Source organism: Symphalangus syndactylus, chromosome 20 (genome assembly GCF_028878055.3).
Source record: "Symphalangus syndactylus isolate Jambi chromosome 20, NHGRI_mSymSyn1-v2.1_pri, whole genome shotgun sequence".
Classification (NCBI taxonomy): Eukaryota; Metazoa; Chordata; class Mammalia; order Primates; family Hylobatidae; genus Symphalangus; species Symphalangus syndactylus.
Genome location: NC_072442.2, coordinates 48,902,170 through 48,926,526, shown reverse-complemented (window position 1 = coordinate 48,926,526; position 24,357 = coordinate 48,902,170). Strand labels below are relative to the sequence as shown.

The 24,357-nt window shown below is 37.2% G+C and overlaps 1 protein-coding gene and 1 pseudogene across 9 annotated transcripts in view; one reads left to right on the top strand and one right to left on the bottom strand.

The window, feature by feature from the left end:
* TANC2 (tetratricopeptide repeat, ankyrin repeat and coiled-coil containing 2) overlaps positions 1-24,357 on the bottom strand; it is a 489,961-nt gene that overhangs the window by 85,724 nt on the left and 379,880 nt on the right. For all 9 annotated transcript variants that reach the window (XM_055258661.2, XM_055258667.2, XM_055258668.2 and 6 more), the window contains 2 exons: positions 23,296-23,429; positions 2,020-2,251 (listed from right to left, as the gene is read on the bottom strand). In XM_055258661.2, coding sequence (XP_055114636.1) covers positions 2,020-2,251; positions 23,296-23,429 — 366 coding nt within the window. The remainder of the gene's footprint in view (positions 1-2,019; positions 2,252-23,295; positions 23,430-24,357) is intronic.
* LOC129470646 (density-regulated protein-like) lies at positions 9,713-11,601 on the top strand (annotated as a pseudogene).

Here is a 24,357-nt window from a genome sequence, read left to right as displayed (position 1 = left end):
CTGAATTTTACAAAGTTCCTAATTTCAATAACATACAATTTACTCAAAGGGATAAGTGCAAAAGTAATTCTTATAAACTGCAAAGTGTATCTGGCAAATGGTAAATATTTAATAAATGTTAATAATAAAATTTTAAATTCTTGTTATACATTATGTGTTATGTACCATAAATACATATATATATTTTGAAAAAAGATCTAATGTTATTTGGAAGGACATCATTTCTGACTGGAGGGGGGCAGGTAGATCAGCAGGTATTTCGTGAATGAGGTAGCATTTAAGCTGGTCCTTGATAGATGGGAGGAATTCTGACAGAGATGTAAGAAGAAGGTATATCAAGAAAGAAAATAATGAGTAAATATATGGAGGTGGGAAAATCTAGGGGAGTATTTGAGGACTAGTGAATATTTTAGTTTACACATAAACACAGGGTTCCTAAGGATAACAGTGAATAATAAGGCTGAAAAGCAGGTTGGATGCTGGCCATCAAGCATCTTGAATGTCAGAACAAGGAACTGAAAGTTAATTCAGAAGGCAATAGGCAATCAGCGGATTATGAATTGGGGAATTATGTGATCAGAGAAGTGCTTTATAAAACTTTATCTGGAAGAAATATATAAAGTCTAGAAGACTGGAGAGACTGGGGAAGAACTTCTCCACCAGGTGTGCCATGAATGGTTTAGAAGTGTACTTAAAATTCAGCCCTCAGGACATCTGAGGCTTGGCAGAGCTGTCTCCTCAGGGCCAGTCATGTCCAGCAATGAGGAGTTATAAATTTTTATCCCAGTATGCTATACAAAGTTTTATTATTTTGTAAGTGTGTCATGACGTGGAAAAAGCACTAAACTAGAGAACCAGGAAAGACCAGGATGAGGTAATTATAGATATGATGTTATGGGCAGATGAACAGTCCTTGTGGTAATGATGCTAGAAACAATTGAGCCAAGTGGGTGTGAGAAACATGATGAAGGCAGAATTAACAGGTTTTAGAGATTGACTGAATGTCCAGGAAATAGGCTTAAAAATACTTGTGGAGAAACGGCAACATTTAAAAAGGTAACAGGTAGCAAAGATAGTGACAGAGGTCATCAGAGTAGAGGAGAAAGAGAAATTCTGATATCCAAGTAACCAGCATGGAAGCTGAAACAACTAAAGATGATGGCCAGGAGAAATTATAAACCATCTTTCCTTATTAGTACCTCCAAAGCCCTTGAGAAAGGTGTCTAAGTCTCTCAGGAATAAACAGGATTGCTCAGGAATTTTATGCATACCCACATCCTTCTCTTTGGCTTCTGGCACTAACAAAACATTGTTAAGGGTATGGGGCAGGAAGACTTAAGAAGGCATGTACCATTTTCAAGGAAATGGTTGCACTTAGGCCACTGCTAACACTAGAATTGCAGAGGAAAAAGGGAGGAAAGGCATGAGCATGAGTGAGAGATGGATCTCATTTAATTTTTTTCACTTTAAAAAAATAACAACTCTCCTATGATACAATTTATGTGCCGTAAAATATGCTTATGCCCCTTAAGTAGATTTTAAAGTGTACAGTTAAATGATTTCTGGTTTATACAGAGAACTGTGCAACCATGGATGCCATTCCACTTCACATGAACTGATGGGGTAATAAAATACATTTTTTATTAATATTACATATTACAGGGGAGATTTCTAATCATAGAAACTTCCCAACACTGCATTGGAGCCACAAATTTACTGACTTACTTAAACTTCACAGAAAGGACTGAAAGCTCTACTATCTTCAGGACAAGGAAAAGGCATTCTATTTGGAAATAAGAATGAGAATTTTTATAAAGAAAAGAGGAAGTAGTAGTTACTGCTGGATTTTTTTTTTTTTTTTTTGCAAGCAAAAGCTCTGTTAACTGTATCCTACAGGATATCCAGCTATGGAACACTTAGCTTTGGCAATGTGATAAAATTAATCATTTTTATAGTATGACCTGGGTGACCTTGGGCTCTAAACCTCCATCTTTCCCCTCCATTGGGCCTTATCTGTACCTTTATGGAGATTTTCTAGTGGCTCCAGGACTCCCCTCCGGAAGGAGGCCATGGGGTCTTGAACACAGGACCGAAGGCTCAGCATGCTCTGCAGGTGAGGTTCCCGAAGAAGCTGCTCCCGATAGGCTGTCAGCTGAGGTGAGCGGCAGAGCAAGGCAGCAACATTGTGGACAAATTCCGGCACCAAGCAAGTGTAGGCATTATCTGCTTGACAATAGTGATAGGCGACCACCTGCAAAAGAAAGATGAGAATGCAAACAGGATTATCAGTAGTAAGAGCAATAGCTATGATTATCAGCTATTGAGTGATTATACTAGAAATCACTTAATATCTCAGTATTACGTAATACTTTTTTGTCTCTTCATTCCTCAACTTTTCCAAGTAAACATAAAAGCTGCTAACTCAGAAAATGTCTGATTTATGTAAGATCAGAAATTTGATACATTACTTCTATTGTATGCATATGATATCATAACCCAGAATAAACTTTGTAAATAAAAATGGAGTTTTCCTCTGGATTATAAGAAATAGGAAGCAAGTCTGAAAATAAAGACTAACATTGATATCACTAACATTTGTTCGGTATGGAGCAGTATAGGAAAGAGTCTAATCTTTAAACAAAGCATGAGGAATAAAATAATCCAAGAAAAATCATGTTAGTCTCAACAAACACATATACTTCTATCAATTTTTGGATTACAGGTGTGTTATAAACTAAGTCTTATAAAAATAAAGTAATTCAGATTTTAAAATTAGCATTAAGTGTTTTCTGAGCACCCAGGCAGAGACAGAAAAAGAGTATCAGAATTAGATAAAAGGAAGAAGGAGTGAGATTTTTGTTAGATGTAGGTCTTAAAATCAAAGAACATGGAAAATTGATAAGCATTAATACCATCCAGGGTCTGGGCTGACTGGCTAGGACCTGGAGTTCTAGGGTCTGTTTTTTGTTTGTTAGAATCTGCGCAGCACTCACCCCAGGTCTTCTGGCTGTTCTCTTTGCCTCCAGGGCAAGTACAAAGGGAATTTTAATCTGGACCACTTTTCTGGCTCATTACTACCCAGAAAAGGGATTGGATTGTGTAGAAAATACCAAACTGGAAGGGGGAGATTTAGCTTGAATGTAGAGAAAGCACTCAGCATGGTGCTCAGCACCTAGTAAATCATAGCAATGTCAGCTGATGCTGCCATTATCATCACCATCTTCATCCTCCTTACTGCCATCATTCTTAAGGATCTGTATACTGTCTTTTTCAGCTACTAGCTTTGTGCCTATATACCAGCAACTGAAATCTGTCCTAGGGGCACTCATAGACATATGAATTCCAGCTCTTCAGGCTTCTCTTAGAGAACACCACCTCTAACTCATCAGGCATCTGCCAGTCATCTACTAAAGAGCTCTGCTTTGAAAAGACTCCTCATGTACTGGTATGGTCATCCTAGTTCTTTTAACACATGTTGGAAATGTCGATATTTTTTAAACACCTGAAATCCTTCTCATTAAACATAAAAAACCCCCAAACAATACAGGAAATGTTACTACATATACAAAGCTGAAGAGAGGAATTGCCTGTGAGTGAAGCAATGAAGTCTGAGCACAATATGGAAAGTGGAAATCAGAGGTGGTATTTTAAAAATCTCCACTTTTCTTCAGATAGACTGGTGATTATTTTACCTATTGTATTTTACCTACCTTAAACACAATGTAAGGAACCTAAAGAGAAAACCTGTCAGCAACTGATCTGTCCTCTCAATGAGCAGTGAATGCCAGTGGTTAGGTCTACATGGGTACAAATCTCCACTGGACAAAAAGCAAACAGCAAACCTCTACATCAATATAAACTTTCATCATATTTCACTTCAATTGATTCCACATGTTGAGGCTAAGCACAGCTGAGAAAATCAGCTGCAACATCCTAAAGTAAGAAGATATCATTTTAAAGATAAAAATTGTGATATTTAGAAAAAGGATTTTTTACTGATTTTATTAAAAAAAAAAACCCATCTGTGCTCTTGGCTGAATGTTTCATCTAAAAGACAATACTGAAGTTGCACCTTCTGTGCTGGTGAGGTTGCAGAGAAAAAGGAATGCTTATATAGTTGGTGGGAGTGTAAATTAGTTCAATCATTGTTGAAAAGTGTAGTGATTCCTCAAAGACCTAAAAACAGAACTACCATTCAACTCAGCAATCCCATTACTGGGTATAAATCCAAAGAAATACAAATCGTTCTATCATACAGACACATGCACACATATGTTCACTGCAGCACTATTCACAATAGCAAAGACATGGAATCAACCTCAATGCCCATCAATGGCAGACTGGATAAAAACAATGTGGTACATATACACCATGGAATACTATGCAGCTGTACAAGAGAATGAGATCATGTCCTCCTCCGGAACATGGATGGAACTGGAGGCCACTATCTTTAGCAAACTAATGCAAGAACAGAAAACCAAATACTGCATGTTCTCACTTATAAGTGAGAGCTAAAAGATGAGAACACATGGACACATAGAGGGAAACAACTGGGGCGTACTGGAGGGTGGAGAGTGGGAGGAGGGAGAGGATCAGTAAAAATAACTAATGGGTACTAGGCTTAATGCCCAGGTGATGAAATACTCTGTATAACAAACCCGTGACACGAGTTTACCTATATAATAAATGCGCACGTGTGCTTCTGACTTTAAAAAAAAAAAAAAAAAAGAATAAAGAAAAAAAGATTGGAAAGAAGCCAAAGATGCCCACTTTCACCACTACTATCCAATATAGTATGAGTGATTCTGGGTAGCACTATAAAGAAAAAGAAAAGAAATAGGAAGAGCAGAGACTCAAATGGAAAAGATAGTTTTTATTATTAAAATATATAGTTATCTATATAGAGAAAAGCAAGCTATTAGAATTAATAGAGTTCAAGATTTTTGGTACAAGATTATCTTGTAAAAATTAATAACATTTTTGACTCCAGCAATAACTACTTAGAATTATAGTAAAAAATGATATCCACAAAGGTATGAGGGAGAAAATTTAACTAAGAATATTAAAAATAAATAAAGTTGCACCTCTGTGGCTGCCTCTCTTTTAATTTTTAGATATTTCTTTGGCATTCCAAATATAAAGTCTTGATGCATTTGCAGAATTCAGGCAACATCTTCATTAGATTTGCACTGTGGCTCAAAATAGATTATTTACTAGACATTTTAAAGTAGCTACATAGTAGGTATATGTACATACAATCTGTCAAAAACATGTTATTTCCTCGAAATTTTCTATTATTATTATGTATAACTTTCCCTCTGTATAAAATAGAAAACAAGCCTGCAAATGTAGATTTTTTTCCCTTCAGTTTCTCATTAGTACCAGCGCTCGGTAAGAGATACTAGACCACTCCCTACACCTTTGAGAAAGTCATCATACATAGTCACTATTATTACAACTCCTTGGGAATGGTTCAGGATTAGTCTACTCAGAATAAATCAGCAGGTAAAACCTTTCTCCTCGGTGAATTCTTGTCTCTCAAAGTAACTTGTTTAAATTTCATTTTTTAGCTATGTCTTTCTTACATTATTTTTTTCATTTCAAGTTTTCCTTCTGTTAAATTCCTAAACTTTTTCTTAAAACAATTTCATCCACAGCATATCTGATATGAGCAGAGTTGCATTATTTCTTTGGAGGAAGATAGCATGTAAGTTTTAGGTTACTCTTGTGAGGGAAGAAAGAAAAGGGCAGGCCGGTGGGCTATCTACAGAAAGAAAAGACTAGAGGTCAATACAACCTTGTGTAGAAAATCTCGATTTAATGCTGTATATAAAAAAATGATAAAACTTGTCATAAACTTCATCAAAGGGACTGAGTGGCAGCAAAAATGTCATGTTTGTGTTGAGTCACAGGCCTTCACTCTCCATAGACCATTTTCTACTTCAAATGAAGGATCAGTGACAGAATTAAGCTAATCTCACATAAAGTAAAGGCAGCTTTGAATATCTGAAATTTGTTTGGAAATAAAATTCTGATTTCCATACTGACTGGCATTTGTATCACTTAAACTAATATTGCGACTGCCCCTCCCCAGGTCAGCTGTCACACGCTTACTCTCCATGTTCCTTTTCATTACTCCTTCTGTGAATGTCTTCTTCCTCACTACCACCCGATTGATTTCCTAATCAGCAAAACCCTTCCAACTCTAAAGTTTGATTTTTAATATTTTTGGGACTTGGGGGCTCACCATAAATAACAACTCTCTCTTCCTTTTCTCTTAGTCCCTCAATTCTGATTCTAATCCTCATGCTGGGACTAGATGCTAAGAATAGATCCCAGGCTAGAGTTCTGCCTCAGTAATTTTCCAGCTTGGAGCCCTACCATTTTTTTTTTTTTTTTGGCAGTAGAACTTTTATTTATTTTTTAATTTTTTACTTTGAACTAACTTTAGACTTACAGAAATGTTGCAAAAGTAGTACACAGAGTTTCTATTTATCTCTCATCCAGCTTCCCTTATTATTAACATCTTACATAACCATAGCAAAATTATCAAAACCAGGAAATTAACATTGGCAATACTATTACCTATAGACATTATTCAAATTTTACAGTTTTTCCACTGTCTTTTCCTGTTCCTGGATTCTATCCAGGACTCCATAGTGTATTTAGTTATTTTTATTTAGTTTTCTGGAGTCTGTAAGAGATCCTTAGTCTTTGTCTTCTATTTTCCTTGACACTTTTTTTTTTTTTGAGAAAGAGTCTCGCACTGTTGCCTGGGCTAGAGTGCAATGGTGTGATCTCGGCTCACTGCAACCTCCGCCTCCCAGGTTCACGTGATTCTCCTTTCTCAACCTCCTGAGTAGCTGGGATTACAGGTGCACACCACCATGCCCGGTTAATTTTTGTGTATTTTTAGTAGAGATGGGGTTTCACTACATTGGCCAGGCTGGTCTCGAACTCCTGACCTTGTGATCTGCCCACCTCGGCCTCCTAAAGTGTTGGGATTACAGGCATGAGCCACCGTGCCCGGCCATCTTGACACTTCTGAAGGGTACTCATCAGTTATTTTGTCGAATGACTCTCAATTTGGGTTTGTCTGATGTTTTCTCATGATGTAACTGAGAGTTTTTGTCAAGAATACCAGAAAAACAGTGTTTTATCCCTCTTTGTGGATCATATCACAGGGTTCATGATAGTGACGTGTTTTTTACTGGTGACAGAGTTTGGATATTTGTCCCTGCCCAAATCTCAGACTGAAATGTAATTCTCAATGCTGGAGATGCAGCCTTTTGGAGGGAGGTGTTTGGGTCGTGGGGCAGATCCCTCAAGGCTTGGTGCTGTCCTCACCACTGTGAGTGAGTTCTCACAAGATCTGGTCATTTAAAAGTGTGTAGCACCTCCCCAACCCACCTCCTGCTCTGGCCATGTGATGTGCCTGCTAGCATCTCACCTTCCACCATGAATGAAAGCTCCCCAAGGCCTCCTCAGAAGCTGGGCACATGCCAGTGCCATGCTCATACAGCCTGCAGGACTATTCAATCAAACCTCTTTTCTTTAGAAATTACCCAGTCTCAGGTATTTCTTTATAGCAATGCAAGAATGGCCTAACACAACCGGTAATGTTGCCCTTGATTACTTTGTTAAGGTTCTGCTAGGTTCTTCTACTATCATCTTTCCCTTTGTAGTTAATAAATATCTTAAGGGAGATATGTTTGAGGCTATGCAAATCCTGTTTCTTTAAACTTTTGCCCATTAATTTTAGTATCTATCAGTGGATCTTGTCTGCAGCAGTAATTCCTGTGGTGTTTGCCTCATAGTAATTTTCTATTGCCCTCTTTGTTTCTTTCTACATTTGTTCATTAGAATCCTATTGGAAGAAAGAGTTCTCCCTTATCTCCCATTTATTTATCTATTATTGATTAATAAGTATGGGCTTATTTTATCCTATTGGTTATAATTCAATACTATATTAATTTTGTTGCTCAATTTGTTCCACCTTTAGTCACTAGGATCTCCTTCAGGTTGACTGCTGTGTTCTTTCAAGAAGCCTCTATCTTTTTTTGAGAAAGTTCTTGCTTTTTGGCACCAAAAGATGTTCTAGACTTATTTTGTATTTTCCCTGCCTCTGGGATCATCTACTTCTCTAAAAAGCCTCAGTTCTTTTTATTGGAGAATGATATTAAGAAAAAAGATCTGGGCACCAGTTGTGATTATTGTTATTGGGTGTCATTGCTTTTGGGTTCTCACTGAACAGAGCTAAGAAATACAAGTATGTATAAAGGCATACCTTGGAGATACTGTGGGTTTTGTTCCAGGCCACCAAAATAAAACAAACAGAGCAATAAGGTGAGTCATTCAATTTTTTTGATTTCCCTGTGCATATAAAAGTCATGTTTACGCTATAATCTATTAAGTGTGCAATAGCATTATGTCTAAAAACATGTAAATACCCTAATTTAAAAATACTTTATTGTTAAAAATGCTAATGACCACATGAGCCTCCAGTGAATCCTCTTTTTGCTTGTGTAGGGGGTCTTGCCTCGATGTTGATGGCTGCTGACTGATTAGGGTGGTGATTGCTGAAGGATGGGTGACTGTGGCAACTGCTTAAAATAAGACAACAATAAAGTCTGCTGCATTAATTGGCTCTTCCTTTCATGAAAGATTTCTCTGTAGTATGTGATACTCTTTGATAGGATTTTACCCATAGGAGAATTTCTTTCAAAACTGGAGTTAATCCTCTCAAACCCTGGCACTACTTTATCAACTAAGCATATGTAATATTCTAAATCCCTTGTTATTTTTACAATGCGCACAGCATCTTCACCAAGTATAGATTCCATCTTAAGAAACCATTTTCTTTGCTCTTCCATAGGAAGCAACCCCACATCCATTCAAGTTTTATTATGAGATTATAGCAATTCAGTCACATCTTCAGGCTCCACTTATAATTCTAATTCTCTTAGTATTTCTGCCATATCTGCAGTTACTTCCTCCACTGAAGTCTTGAACCTCTCTCAAGGTCATCCATGATGGTTAAAATTAATTTCTTCCAAACTCCTAGTAATGTTAATATTGACCTCCTATGAATCACAAATGTTCTTAATGGCATCTAGAATGGTGGATCTTTTCCAGATGAAAATCTTGAAAATCCTTTTCAATTTACTTTGCCCACATCCATCAGGACAATCACTATCTATGGGAGTTCTAGCCTCACAAAATGTATTTCTTAAGTTACAAGACTTAAAAGTCAAAATTACTCCTTGATTCACGGGCTAAAGAATGTTGTGTTAGCAGACATGACAACAATAATAATCTCCTTGTATGTCACCATCAGAGCTCTTAGGTGACTAGATGCATTGTCCATGAGCAGTAGTATTTTGAAAGTTACCTTTTTTTCTGTGTAGATCTCAACAGTGGGCTTAAAATAATCAGTAAACCATGCTGTAAACAGATGTGCTATCATCCAGGCTTTGTTGTTTTATTTATAGAGCACAGGTAGAGATTTAGCATCATTCTTAAGGACCCTAGAATTTTTGGAATGGTAAATAAACACTGGCTTTAACTGAAAGTCACCAGCTACATTAGTCCCTAACAAGAGAGTCTGCCTGTCTTTTGAAGCTCTCAAAGCAGGCACTGACTTCTCTCTAGCTATAAAAGTCCTAGGTGGCACCAGCTACCCACAGAAGGCTATTTTGTCTACACTAAGAATCTACCGTTGCTCTCGGGTGGCCCTGGCCAGGGAAGACAAGTTGTATGTGTCACTTCAACTGGCCATAGTGGTAGAAGTAGAGGCAGTGGGGCCTGTGTGACCACCTAGGTTTGTGAAATGGCTGCTGGCATTTCTGAATCCAGTGGGGCTGACTGCAAAGGAGGCCCAAGGAACAGTGCCAAGTTAGATGCTGATTACTCACTTTGAGTCCTTTATTGCAGCGTCTGTTCATTACCAACAGGGTACTGTGAATATATGCCTGATGTTGCTACACGAAATGAATTTGAAAAACTTACTGTAGAAAATTCACCCAATCAAGAAGCTGGAATTAGTAAGGGTCAAGGAATAGCAGGGGAAGGGGAGAAGAAAAAACAGAAGAGAGATGGAAGGGGTCAAATAAAACCAAAAAAGGAGACTGTACCATAAAAGGTTATTATAGCCAAAATTCCCAGAGCAAAGAAGAAATATGTAAAAACAGTGTGTGGCTTTGCAACTTTTGAAGTTGATCTTAAAGAAGCACAAAGATTTTTCTGCTCAAAAATTCTCCTGTGGTACCTCAGTAACAGGGGAGGATGAAATTATTCAGGAAGACTCTACGGATGGCATAATTGATATCACTCAGAAAAAACAGCCAGAGGTGGATGATGACAGCATCGAGGATCTTGAAGAAGTAAATACGTAGTTTTGAAAATATGTCTGTATTTAATGGCCGGAACTGAGAGTTGATACCGCCAAACGGAGCGAAGTCTTTTAAATATAAATAAATAGATACACACACACACACACACACACACACACACACACACTCACTCTTATCTTACAGTAAAACTGTAGGCTTCATTCTTGGCGTTTTCATTGTTCTGTACAAGGTTGTTTGGTTTTTTATTGCCAAAGTCAAATAAATAGGTTGTCTACGTATGAAATAGAATTTAGACAAAAAATTTTGGTCATTTGCTACTGACTTTTCCCTCTCTTCTTAATTTTTTTTTGAAAAACCCAGATTTTTTTCTGGGGAGCATTTCTGTTGATTATTTTACTGATCTAATGCTGAGTGATTTTTAAAAAGCATTCCAATCTGGCTTCCTCACCAGTAATAATAAGAAGAATACCTTGCTTCTTTGACATGACAGTTTAGAGATGGATGAGAATCTAACAGATTTGTGGTTGAATTTGCTTCACCGTTATCAAGTCCACTTCGTGGGCACAATAACATACTGTTGGTGGGATTTGTTCAAGCTATTCTGGAAATTATTTGGTAAAGTATACTAAAAGCCTTTAGACCATCTGCACTGTTTGTACTAGTAAGCCACTTCTTTGACATCATTCTGAAGAAATAATCAGTCTTGCATAAAACTTATGAATGAAGGTGTTGATCACAATGTTAACATATCAAAAAGTTGCAAATAATATAAACAATTGGGAAATAAATGGTTAAAGTGATAATGCATCATGTGGTAGAATATTATGCATGTGTTTAAAAACCGTATTTTCTAAGAATATTTGGAAACACACTTGGCAACGTCAAGTAGGGGCACACCCCAGATACATTATTATTTTTTGGGATGGAGTTTCACTCTCGTTGCCCAGGCTGGAGTGCAATGGTGCCATCTTGGCTCACTGCAACCTCTGCCTCCCGGGTTCAAGCAATTCTCCTGCCTCAGCCTCCCAAGTAGCTGGGATTACAGGCATGCGCCATCATGCCTGGCTAATTTTTTTATTTTTAGTAGAGATGGGGTTTCACGATGTTGACCAGGCTGGTCTCGAACTCCTGACCTCAGGTTATCCACCCACCTCAGCCTCTCAAAGTGCTAGGATTACAGGCAGGAGCCACCGCACCCCGCCTACATTTTAGGTATTTATTATCATCATTGTTCTCAGTGGAAGTCCATTCAGAGAGGCTAGAGGCTCTTGTTGTGGCTATAAATTATGTGAGTAAAATTCTGCTAACCAATTAAAAATAATATATACCCATGTTTAATAGTCTGGAAAACAGCAATTAAAACATATCTTTCTTATAAAAGAACGGACACTTTTAATGAATGCATTAGATGAATTTAAACTTTAAGTCAGGTGCCGCAAATCAAAAAGATGACTTGTATTTTAAATTGGTATGGTCACCTTTAAGAATTTGGAACCCATGAAACCACTGTTTACTGTCATGCAAATTATGATCCTGAATAAATTTTTTTTTAAATAAAGTCTCAGAAAATGTGTAATAAAGCTGTAAAGTAAAACAATGAAAAAAAGGAAAATCTATTGTTTAAGTGTAGCCACTTTCATGAATTATCTTAGCTGGATCTTCTGGATAACTTGCTACAGCTCGTGTATCAGCACTTACTGCTTCACCTTGCATTTTTATGTTATGGAGATGGCTTCTTCCCTTAAACCTCATGAGTCAACCCTGTTACCTTCAAACTCTTTTTCTGAAGCTTCCTCACCTCTCTCAGGCTTCACAGAATTGAAGAGAGTTACGGCCTTACTCTGGATTAGGCTTTGGCTTATAGAAAATTTTGTGGCTGGTTTGATTTTCTAACTACACCACTAAAATTTTCTCTATCAGCAAAAAGCTTGTTTTGCTTTCTCACTGTTCATGTGTTCACTAAAGTAGCACTTTCAATTTCCTTCAAGAACTTTTCCCTTATACTCAAAACTTGATTACTTGTTTGGTGCAAGAGGCCTAGCTTTCAGCCTGTTTTGGGTTTTTGACTTGCCTTCCTCACTAAGTTTAATTGTTTCTAGCTTTTGATTTAAAGTGAGAGACGTGCGGTTCTTCTTTTCACTTGAACACTTAGAGGCCATTATGATGTTATTCACTGGCCTAATTTCAATATTGTGTCTCAGAGAATAGGGAGGCCCAAGGAGACAGAGATGGGGGAATGGCTGGTCGGTAGAGTCATCAGAACACATAAAACATTTATTAAATTTGTTGTCTTCATGGTATCTCAAACTAATTACAATGGTAACATCAAAGACTACTGATCACAGATTACCATAACAAATATAGTAATAATTAAAAAGTTCGAAATATTGCAAGCATTGCCAAATGTGACATGGAGACATGAAGCGAACACATGCTGTCAGAAAAATGGTGTTGACAGGCGTGCTCCGGTATGAGAGTGCCTGTTTTCCCACAGCCTTGACAACAGACTAGTTTTTAAATTGTCATGTTTTAAAATTTTTGCTAGTTGATAGGTAAAAAACTGGTATCTCAGTGTTGATTTAGTTTGCATTTCTTTAGTTATAAGTGAGTTTGAACATGTTTTCAAAATGTTCCAAGGCCATTTTAATTTCTTTTTTGTGAGTTGTCTGTTTATGTCTTTTTCCCATTTTTCCACCATGTTTTGGTCCTTTTTTTCCTCATTTTTTAAGAGTTCCTTAAATATAAGAGATATTAACTCTTTATCTGTAGTATATGCTATACATTTTTTCTTAAAATTTTTATTGATTCATTAAAAAATAATAAACCTATCATGCTGACATCTAAGAATATGTTTTATGAAAATAAGTATTTTTCAAAGCAAACATTTCAGAAAGTGGCACTGTTTAAATTTTTGCAACAGACTCCCAAATCTGCCTCTGCATTCAGTATGCTCCAAGAAACTGTTTTGGATTCAAGTATAAGAGGAAATGCCAGTCATACATTGGAGAAGGGAAGGTGGATATTTTTCTTTGATACTATGCTCAAAGTTGACAAGTGGCAGATTTTTAAATTATTATGTTTGATTGACTAATCATAATTGTATACATTTATGGGGTACAATGTGATGTTTTGATATATGTATATAATGTGGAATGATGAAATCAAGCTAATTGACATGTATCACCTCCCTATTCTATCATTTTTTATGGTGAAACACTTAAAAGTTAGTTATTTTGAAATATATTATTGTAGTTGCCCTGCTTTGTAACAGATCTTAAAACTTATTCTTCCTATCGATCTGAAAATTTGTACCCTCTGATCAACAACTTCTCCCATTCCTTCCTTCTTCACACTCCCAGTCTCTGGTAACTATCTTTCTACTGTTTACTTCTATGAATTTAACTTTTTTAGATTCTACATATAAGAAAGATCATGCAGTATTTGTCTTTCTGTTTCTGGCTTATTTAACTTAGCATAATGTCCTTCAGTTTTATCCATGTTCTTGCAAAAGACAGGATTTCCTTCTTTTTAAAGGCTAAGTAGTATTCCATTATACAAACACATATACAATGAATACACACACACACACACACACACACACAGACACACATACACATACCATGTTTTAAAATTGTTTATTTTTTCTTCTAATTTTTATTTTAGGTTCAGAAGGTACATGGGCAGGTTAATGGGTAAATTGTGTGGGGTTTGGTGTACAGATGACTGTCAACCACAGTGAGCATAGTACCTGATAGGTAGTATCCTCACCTTCCTCCTACTTTCCACCCTCAAGTGAGCCCTAGTGTCTGTTGTTCTCTTTCTTGTGTCCATGTGTACTCAATATTTAGCTCCCATTTATTAGTGAGAACATGCAGTATTTGGTATTCTCTTTCTGTATCAGTTTGCTAAGGATGATAGCCTCCGGCTGCATCCATGTTGCTGTAAAAAACATGAATGATTTCATTCTTTTTTTTAATGGCTGCACAGTATTTCATGGTGTATATGTACCACATTTTCTTTATCCAGGCAACCACTGATGGGCATCTAGGTTGATTCCATGGCTTTGCTATTGTGAAAAGTGCTGCGATGAACACATGGACACATGTCTTTATATTTATATATAGAACAATTTATATTTCTTTGGGTATATACCCAGTAATGGGATTGTTGGGTTGAATAGTAACTCTGTTTTAAGTTCTTTGAGAAATTTCCAAACTGCTTTTTTAAAAAAATGACACATTTAAGAAATCCATTCAGCTTGGTTCCATATCTTGGCTACTGCAAATAATGCTGCAGTGAACATGGGAGTGTGGATATCCCTTTGACATTGATTTCCGTTTCTTTGGATATACACTTGGAAGCAGGATTACTGGATCATATGATAGCTCTATTTTTAGTTTTTTGAGGAACCTCCATGCTGTTTTCCATAATGGCTGTACTAATTTACATTCCCACCAACAACGTAAAGAGTGCCCTTTTCTCCACATCCTTGCCAAAACTTATCTTTCATCTTTTTGGTAAAAGCCATTCTAATTGGTGTGAGATGATATCTCATCGTGGTTTTAATTTGCATTTCCTTAATGATCAGTTATGCTGAGCATTTTTTCATGTACCTGTTCGCCACATGCATGCCTTGAGAAATGTCTGTTGGGGTCCTTTGCCCATTTTTTAATCAGGTTGTTTTTTGCCGTTGAATCGTTCCTTTTATATTTTAGATATTAACTCCTTATCAGATGTATGGTTTGCAAAGATTTTCTCCCCTTCTGTGAATTGTCTCCTCACTTTGTTAATTGTTTCCTTTGTTGTGCAAAAGGTTTTTAGTTTAGATGTCATTCCATTTGTCTATTTTTCCTTTTGTTGCCTGTACTTTTGAGCTCTTTTGTCAATATTTTCTCTCAGTTTATCAGTTGTCTTTTGACTTTGTTTCTGGTATTTTTTGGTCAAGCAACATTAAAAGTTTTTTTTTTTTTGAGAGTCTCACTCTATCACCCAGGCTGGAGTGCAGTGGCATGACTGTGGCTCACTGCAGCCCAAACCTCTTGGGCTCAAGCAATCCTCCCACCTCAGCATCCCGAGTAGCTGGGACTATAAACACGTGCCATTACACTCAGCTAATTTTTTTTTCTTCGTAGAAACAGGGTCTCACTATGTTGCCCAGGCTGGTAAAATTTTTTCACATGGCCAAATTTGTCAATCTTTTCTTCTATTCCTCTAGCTTTAGATCCTAGAAAGCCTTTCTCTTCACCAAGGTTAAAGAGAAAGTTACTAAGTTTTCTTCCATTAGTTGCATGGTTTCATTTTTAAATATTTAGATCCTTAATCCAATTGCTTATTCTTGTGCATGGTGTGAGATATGAGTTATCTATATGGTTATTTAGTTGTCTCAACCCATTTAATGAAAAAGTCCACCTTTATCCCAATGATCTGAAATACCGCCTTCATCATACACCAAGTGTCCATGTGTCCTTGGGTCTAATTCTGAACTTTTTATTCTATTCCACTTGTCTATTGTCTATTCACATACTACAAACACACCGTTTTGATTTAGGCTTTACAGTATGCCTCAATGGCTGGTAGTCAGAGCCCTGTTGTTTAATTAGCTGTAGCTGAGATCAGGATAATGTTTATCTTTGTTAGATCTAGATAATTCTAGATCTAAATAGCTGTATCCTGTAGATTGATACTATTCAATTATACATTACTGATTACTAGAGCCAAAGGAGGTTAGGGCCGATACCAAAAACAAATTTTAAAGAAAAGCGGCTAATTTATTTAGTTCATCTGGAATTCCTAGAGATGCTGATCTGGCACAACATAAACAGTCTAAGTACATTCAATCTACAGTTTATGAAACTCTGTCTCAGAGGATGGGTGGAATTCCAGATTCGCGAACAAGATTCATTCCTGGAACACATGAATCTGATTCTGAATTGACCTTATAAATTGGTTGGGAACCACTATCATGTATAAGTACCCAGGTGAATACTCCAAGATTTCCTAATGGAAAATACTAACATTTTCATTCATTCACAAATATGAATTGAACTTCCATTGTATATCAGGCACTATGCTAGGTTTTGAAGCTATAATAATAAGTAATATAGCTATGACCCCTGTCTGCCCTTCACAGTTTAGCAGGAAACAGAGGCAATTAAACAAGTAATAATAATAGTGTGATAAGTACTAGAAGAGAGGAAATACAGGGTGCTAGGGCAACACACAGTTGGGGCATCTTAAGGTAATTTAGGGGAGCCAGAGAAAGCTTTTTTAGAAGAAGCAATATTTAAGCTGAGACATGAAAGACAAGGGGTGAACCAAGGTGTAGTAGTTTTCCAGACAGGGGAAAAATGTATGCAAAGGCCCTAAGGCAAGACATAGCTTTTTACTTTCAAGGAACTGAAATCAGTCTTAGTGTGGCTAGCATATAAGTGAGTGGGGAATGGTGGAAGATAGGGCATGGCAAGGGTTTTCCACTGGTAGTGGTTTTGCTCCCCAGGAAACATTTGGCAATTTCTGGAGACATTTCTGGTTGTCTTAATTAGAGGCTGAGGGAGTGCTACTGGTAGCACAGAGGTCAAGGTCACTTCTTCTAAATATCCTATAGTAGACAGGACAACATCCGCCTTGCCCCTGCCCGCCCCCCACTCCCTACCCCACACAAGGAATTATGTAGTCTAAAATAACTGGTCCTGGGAAAAGCAGAGGTCCTTTCATTCCAATTTTTATGATATTTTAAGAAGGGAGTTTGGATTTCATTCAAGGGCAAGGAGGAGCTATTTGATGGCTTTAAGTAGCAAAAAACAAATGTTTTAGAAAGATTACTCAGTACAGAGAATTGACTAGAATTTCTTCATTCAGGTATTTATGTGCCATGCATTGTGTAGGAGCTGGGGATACGGTGGTGAACATTTAAACATTGACCCATTCTAGTGGAAGAGGTAGAAAATAAAAACAACACAGAAATTAACAATAAACAACAAGGCTGTTTTCCCATATTCAGTATTTCAAATGTAGATGAAATCTGGGTCTGACAGTAAAACTTCAGTGTTAATTTTTAGAGGAGAAAAGCCCTAGGCAAATTTTATAAAACATCATCTATGGGGTATGTGTTGTTTAGTTTGGATCTCATTTCTATTAAATGAAAATATTTTTAAAAATAATCACTACAACACAAATAAAATCTTATTCTTCATTATTGTTTTTCATTTTCTGTGTATGTATGTGTGTGTGTGTGCATGTTTCTGGCTTACATTTCCATATTATGTTCAAAATGCTCAATATTAAAGGATTACTGAAATGACTACTTCTTTGGCTGACAGCTTTAATAGTGACCGCAACAATTTCAGGAACCATGATCATTTGACACCCCCTGGTATAGTACAGAACTTGTCTCTTGGCAAGGATGACATTTAATTTTTTTCTTACATAGATTTCCTTAGGAAAAAAAACCTTTGCTTTTTGTATCTCTGTGACACTTCTTAAAATTAGCTGTTTTCTCTAATGAACTCATTTCAGATATATTAGCTTCTTAATCTAAGGACTAAGTCAGTGACAACTTGCTTAATGTGTGGGGAGATTCTAGTTGCATAAAAATCTTTTTTGAAGAAGAATTTTAGGTCAGCAAAATGACTGAAAGTACATCTTCATTATAATTTTCTTGCTGTGAAGCCACATTAAATGATGGATGGATTTTCCAAAATAACACTAAACTAAAATCCTTCCTGCCACACTAGAGAGGCAGCATCGTGCAGTGGTTAAGAGTATAGACTTTGCCTGCCTCAGTTTAAATCTTGACTCAGTCATGTACTAGCTTATGGTCTCAAGCAAGTTATTTAACCTCAGAGCCTCTGTTTCCTCATTTGTAAAATGGGGATAACCATAGTATTCACATTATAGGGGAGGATACTGACTCTGAATCCTCACTTTGCCATTTATTAACAGTATGACTTTGAAAAAATTTATCATTGAAGTCACTGTTTCTTCATCTGTAAAATGAGATAATGATGTACCTCATAGGGTTAAGGTAAAAATGAAGAAATGACATAGCAAATATAATGTAACTAGCACTAAGCCATAACACACATTAAGCCTTCCATAAAGGGAGGCCAACTTCTCCTTGTCTCGTGAATTTTGTGTGTATTACCACAGGGGCGCAACAGATTCAAAACCTACAGAAATCTCTGTTGGAGTTAAATTCACATATCCAGGAAAGGCCCTGAATGAGATCTCCCTGCCCCTCTACTGTGATCACACTTTAGAAGAAATATGTAATGTTAAGTGGAGACATGCTCAAGAGATGCCAACCTATCAAAATCTTTGCTTCAAATGGAAAGTATTTCTTCAATAAATGAAATAGTTACAAAGTTGTGACAAAAACTCTCTAGTGTTCTCAGTTAACCAGACACACAAGAAAGAGCAAGAATGTTATGAAATACCAATGATAATTACTGACATACAAAAAATTGACACCAAGAATGTGTCAAATTGAGAGATTTTTCAAGAAGACTTTAAATTTTCATGTTAGTCTACTTCATCAAAACATTAACTAATTTGAAAATCCTATTTAAAAGATAATTTCTGCTTACTGGTTTGTTACAGGTGAGAAGCAAGATTGCAGGCTTCTGCTCTATGCGTCTACAGAACACTTTTGTGTAGCTGAACTGTAACACGTAGCACAATAATTGGGATAACATTCAGTTTTAAGCTAAGTGGCTACTTCTGATACAATGTTATAAGCTGAACAGTATTCCATGTCTAGGTGCAACTAGATTAATTTATATTTTGCCTAAGGAAGACACAATCATGAAATTTAACATGTAATCATGCCTCAAATAAGTATAAATAGTAGTCACTAATTTCCTACTTATGACATGTAAACGTTTTTCAAATATTGAACATGAACATCTTGGGACTTCTCTTGATGAGAGAAAGAATAAGATGCAACAAAGTGAGGAGAATTAATTCTCTGTGATCTTAGCACTTATCATCTTCTGACATACTATATATTTGTTTATTGTCTTTCTCTCGCGAGAATGTGGACTATGTAACAGTAGGAATTGTGTCTGTTTTGTTCACTGATTTATCTTCAGTCCTGGATTACAGGTCCTCCAAATGTATATCTAAAGTGAATAATTGAATGACTAAATAATTGAAGTGCTGGAAACACTTTAACATCTGTGTATTTCTAAGATAGATATTTAGTCTGTTCTTTTTTTTTTTTTTTGAGACGTAGTCTCGCTCTGTTGCCCAGGCTGGAGTGCAGTGGTGTGATCTCTTCTCACTGCAAGCTCCGCCTCCCAGGTTCATGCCATTCTCCTGCCTCAGCCTCCCGAGTAGCTGGGACTACAGGCACCCACCACCACGCCCGGCTAATTTTTTGTATTTTTAGTAGAGACGGGGCTTCACCATGTTAGCCAGGATGGTCTCGATCTCCTGACCTCATGGTCCGCCCACCTTGGCCTCCCAAAGTGCTGGGATTACAGGGATTCTAACTGTTCTAAAGAAGAGGATAGAGACCATTTACACAGGAGATATTTAGTAAAAAACAGAGATGTCTTTTAAAGCTACAATGACTTAGCAATGAATTGAGGGAAATCTCAGATTTTGCAGAAGTCCATTTATAGATGAGGGTGTACTATTGAGTGGGGATAATTAATAATGTATCTAGGAAAACATGCTGTTTCTGTCTTGGAGCTGGAGTGTATTTCTATGAAGAATTTGAACCTTACAATATTATAGACCATCTGTAAAACTTCTGCAAAGCATAGGAATTAGAAACACCAGGTACTGTGGAAGAGAAGGGTGAAGAAGGGACCTGAAAACACAGAATTTATTTGAAGTTTATATAAGAAGTTAGATCCCCAGATTCCCACCCCTGCCCTGCCCCACCAGGTGACTACCTTCCCCAACACCCACAAGAAAGAGAACTAGAGAAATTAAACAAGAGAGAATCTAGACTTAGGGACACCACACATTGAGCAAGGTAGAAATCAGGTGCAGGACTGAAAACAAGGGGCTTAAGTAAATGTCTGACAGTGAACAGTGAAACTCCAGCCCTCTTTTCCTGCCCAGCTCCAAAATGCTGGCACCCAAGACATATACTCTCCAGTCAGAAGATTGGAGGATTCTTTGCTAGAGAATCTGAATAGCCCAGGAAAAAAAACTTAGGAATACTGACTTTTGGGCATTTCAAAAAAAGGGTGGATTATCTTAATGTTCTATGGTCAAGCTCTCTACATACACAACCTTCTAATCAGTTTCTGAATGCCTAAGTAAAGAATACATTGCATCCATAAAACGAGAACAGGATGCTATAAAAAGAAGGAGACAGCTGGAGAAAAAGAAAGAACTATTACAAATTAAAACTATGAGAGCAAAAATAAAATTTTTATAAAAGGATTGGAAAGTAATGTTGAAGAAATCTCTCAAAGGTGGATTAAAAAACCAAAAAACAAAAGTATAGAAAACAGAAAAGTTAAGACGAGAGTATCATATCAGTACAGGAAATCTAATTTTTTTTTTTTTTTTTTGAGATGGAGTCTCGCTCTGTTGCCCAGGCTGAAGTGCAGCAGCGCAATCTCGGCTAGCTGCAACCTCTGCCTCCTGGGTTCAAGGGATTCTCCTGCCTCAGCTTCCTGAGTAGCTGGGACTACAGGCACATGCTACCACACCTGGCTAATTTTTGTATTTTTTTGGAGATGGGGCTTTGCCATGTTGGTCAGGCTGGTCTCAAACTCCTGACCTCAGATGATCCACCCACCTTGGCTTCCCAAAGTGCTGGGATTATAGGCATGAGCCACTGCGCCCAGCCAGAAATCTGATTTTTTATTAATATGAGTTGTAGAAGGAGAAAATAGAGGAAATGGTGGTGAGGAAATCATCATACATAATACAAAAGCATTACTCAGAATTAAAGAATATCTCCAGGGCTTGCTAGGTACCAACAGAATAAATGAAAAAGACTCAAGAACAGTGGTGATAAAAAGAAGATTCTAAAAGCATTTGGAGAGAAAACAAGGTATATATAAAGGATTAGGAATAAGAATAGTATCAGAGTATTTAATAGCAATATTGGACAATGGAGCAATGCCTTCAAAATTGAGAAAAAATAATTTTTACCCTAGAATGATATACTGTGTCAAACAAATAAGCAAGTATAAGCATAGAATAATGATACTTTTAGAAATAGTAAGTCTCAAAAAATTTATGTCCTATGCATTTTTTGTTAGGAAGCTACTGGAGGATATGCTCCACCAAAATGAAGAATAAAATCGAGAAAGAATATGACATGAGATGAAACAAAAAAGAGAAGCGACAGGAACTCCCAGGAGAACAAGGTGGTAAGCCTTCAGAGCGTCCTAGGTCCAGACTGAGCTCCATGGAGGGCTCTAGGACAGAGGCCTCCAGGGTAAAAAATGTAACTCGTAAGCGTGGAAAACTGTACTGACAAACATTTTACAAAACTACATTAAGCGTTATGAAATGACTTAGCCAAAGATTTGAAGAAAAATAAGCATATTTTAATATGAGGCATTTCATAAACCCCTAGGAAAAACAAAATCGTTCAAGAAGGAAATGTTATCCTTGGCTCCAGAGTGATGTATTAGCACAGTATTAATACTGAAAATACTATATATAATATGGATTCAGCCAAAAATCATGCAATAATTGTATTGGGATGGTGGTAGGAAGAAGGAAGGTGAAAGAGCTATAATTCCCATCATCCATAATAAGAAGCAATCGATAATTTGTAAACTAATAAAAATTTTAGCAGTATACAAATAGTATTTAGAAACATGGAGGTGAAAATCACAGAAACTTCCTTAAGAGGTAAAAGTGGCTGCCTGTGGAGTGAAGATGGGTGGGGTAGAGGAAGAACACTGCTGGTTTTGACCATTATTTGATTTTCTATGTGTTTATGTTATTTTGAAAAAAATAGAGATTTCAAACCCAAATGTACAAAAAATATTATGGACAGTGTAGTATAGCACGAAGAGTTTTAAGCTAGGAACGAAAATTTAAAACTGTTGATTACTTATACCCTGATGTTGGGTAAAACATACCACTTCTGGTTGGGCGCAGTGGCTCACGCCTGTAATCCCAGCACTCTGGGAGGTTGAGGCAGGTGGATCACCTGAGATAAGAGGTTTGAGAGAAGCCTGGCCAACATGGCAAAACCCCGTTTCTACTAAAAATACAAAAATTAGTCTGGTGTGGTGGCACGCACCTGTAGTCCCAGCTATAGCTACTCAGGAAGCTGAGGAATGAGAATCACTTGAACCTGGGAAGCGGAGGCTGCAGTGAGCCGAGATTGCACCACAGCACTCTAGCCCGGGAAACCGAGCGAAACTCCGTCTCAAAACAAACCAACCAACTAACCCACTTCGGTCTCAACTTCTTTATTTATTCACTAGAAGACTTTTTTTCTTTTTTTTTTCTTTTTTTGAGACGGAGTCTCACTCTGTCGCCCAGGCTGGAGTGCAGTGGCTCAATCTCGGCTCACTGCAAGCTCCGCCTCCTGGGTTCACGCCATTCTCCTGCCTCAGCCTCTCCGAGTAGCTGGGACTACAGGCGCCCGCCACCACGCCCGGCTAATTTTTTTTTTTTTTTGTATTTTTAGTAGAGACGGGGTTTCACCGTGGTCTCGATTTCCTGACCTCGTGATCCCCCCGCCTCGGCCTTCCAAAGTGCTGGGATTACAAGCGTGAGCCACCGCGCCCGGCCTAGAAGACTTTTATTCTAAGGGTCTTTCCAACTCTAAGGTTCTGATCCCATCATAATAAAATATTTTTTCTAGGAATAGCAAAGAAAGAGAAACTTTCCTCCACGTTCTCATGGTATAGCTTTATGTATTTTTGTTCACTTTGCCAAAGGTCTCCCTATCTTTGCTTCCTTGATATTAAAATGGAACTACCACATCCCCAACGTGAGAATCATATTGTACCTGTGAGGCTAGTCTTCGCATAGCCTCCTCCTGCCGCCTGCGCATTTCCGGAGTTCCTGGGCAGCTTCCACTGGTGATAGACGAGTGGGCTGAAGGTGGCTGTGTGAGTGGCAGCTCTCTGTTGGCATCCACATCTGGATTAAAAAGATTTCGATGTTTGCATCAGATAATCATTAAAACTTTAAAGAAAAATGGCTAAATTCCATTTGTTCTATGGTCTAACAATTCTGCTCCTCAGTATATACTTAAGAGAAATAAAAACACGTCCACCCAAAAACTCGTACACAAATGTTCACAGAAGAATGATTCATAATAGCCAAAAGTGGAAACAACCTAAATGCCCACTAACTGATGAGCAGATGAAATACAAAATATCCATTCAATAGACTACTAACAATAAAAAGAAATGAGATACCGATACATGCTAGAACGGGGATAACCCTTGAAAATGTTATGCTAAATCAAAGAGGTCAGTAAAAAAAAAGGACCATATATTGTATGATTCTATTTATATGAAATGCCCAGAATAGAAAAATCTGTTGAGACAGAAAGTAAATTAGTGGTTACCTAGGGCTGGAAATAGAGGGTTAAGAGGAGAATGGGGATTGACTGCTAACAGGCATGAGCTTCTTTTAAGGGGATGAAAATGGCCTAAAGTTAGATTATGGTGATCGCTATACAACCATGTGAATTATACTAAAAATACTGAGTTGAACGCTTTAAATGGGTGAATTACATAGTATGTGAGTTACAGCTCAATAAATCTGTTTTAAGATTTTTAAAAAAATTCAATTTGTTCTTGTTATTTAGAAAATTTATTTTTACTAGTAGAAATTATAGACTATATTTATGAATAAGATCATACTTTAAAAGTAGATACCAAAGTAAATATTAGAAGTTGTTATTTGATGGCCAATAGTGATTGAAAAGAAGGAAGAATAGGAAAAAGTAGTCCTCATTTAACTCCCTACCAGTGGGAGTGAATTTGGACTTTTTTCATTTAACTGGTGCAGTAAATTTCTTGGTCACTGGATACAGTTCTGGATAACTGCAGGGGGGTGG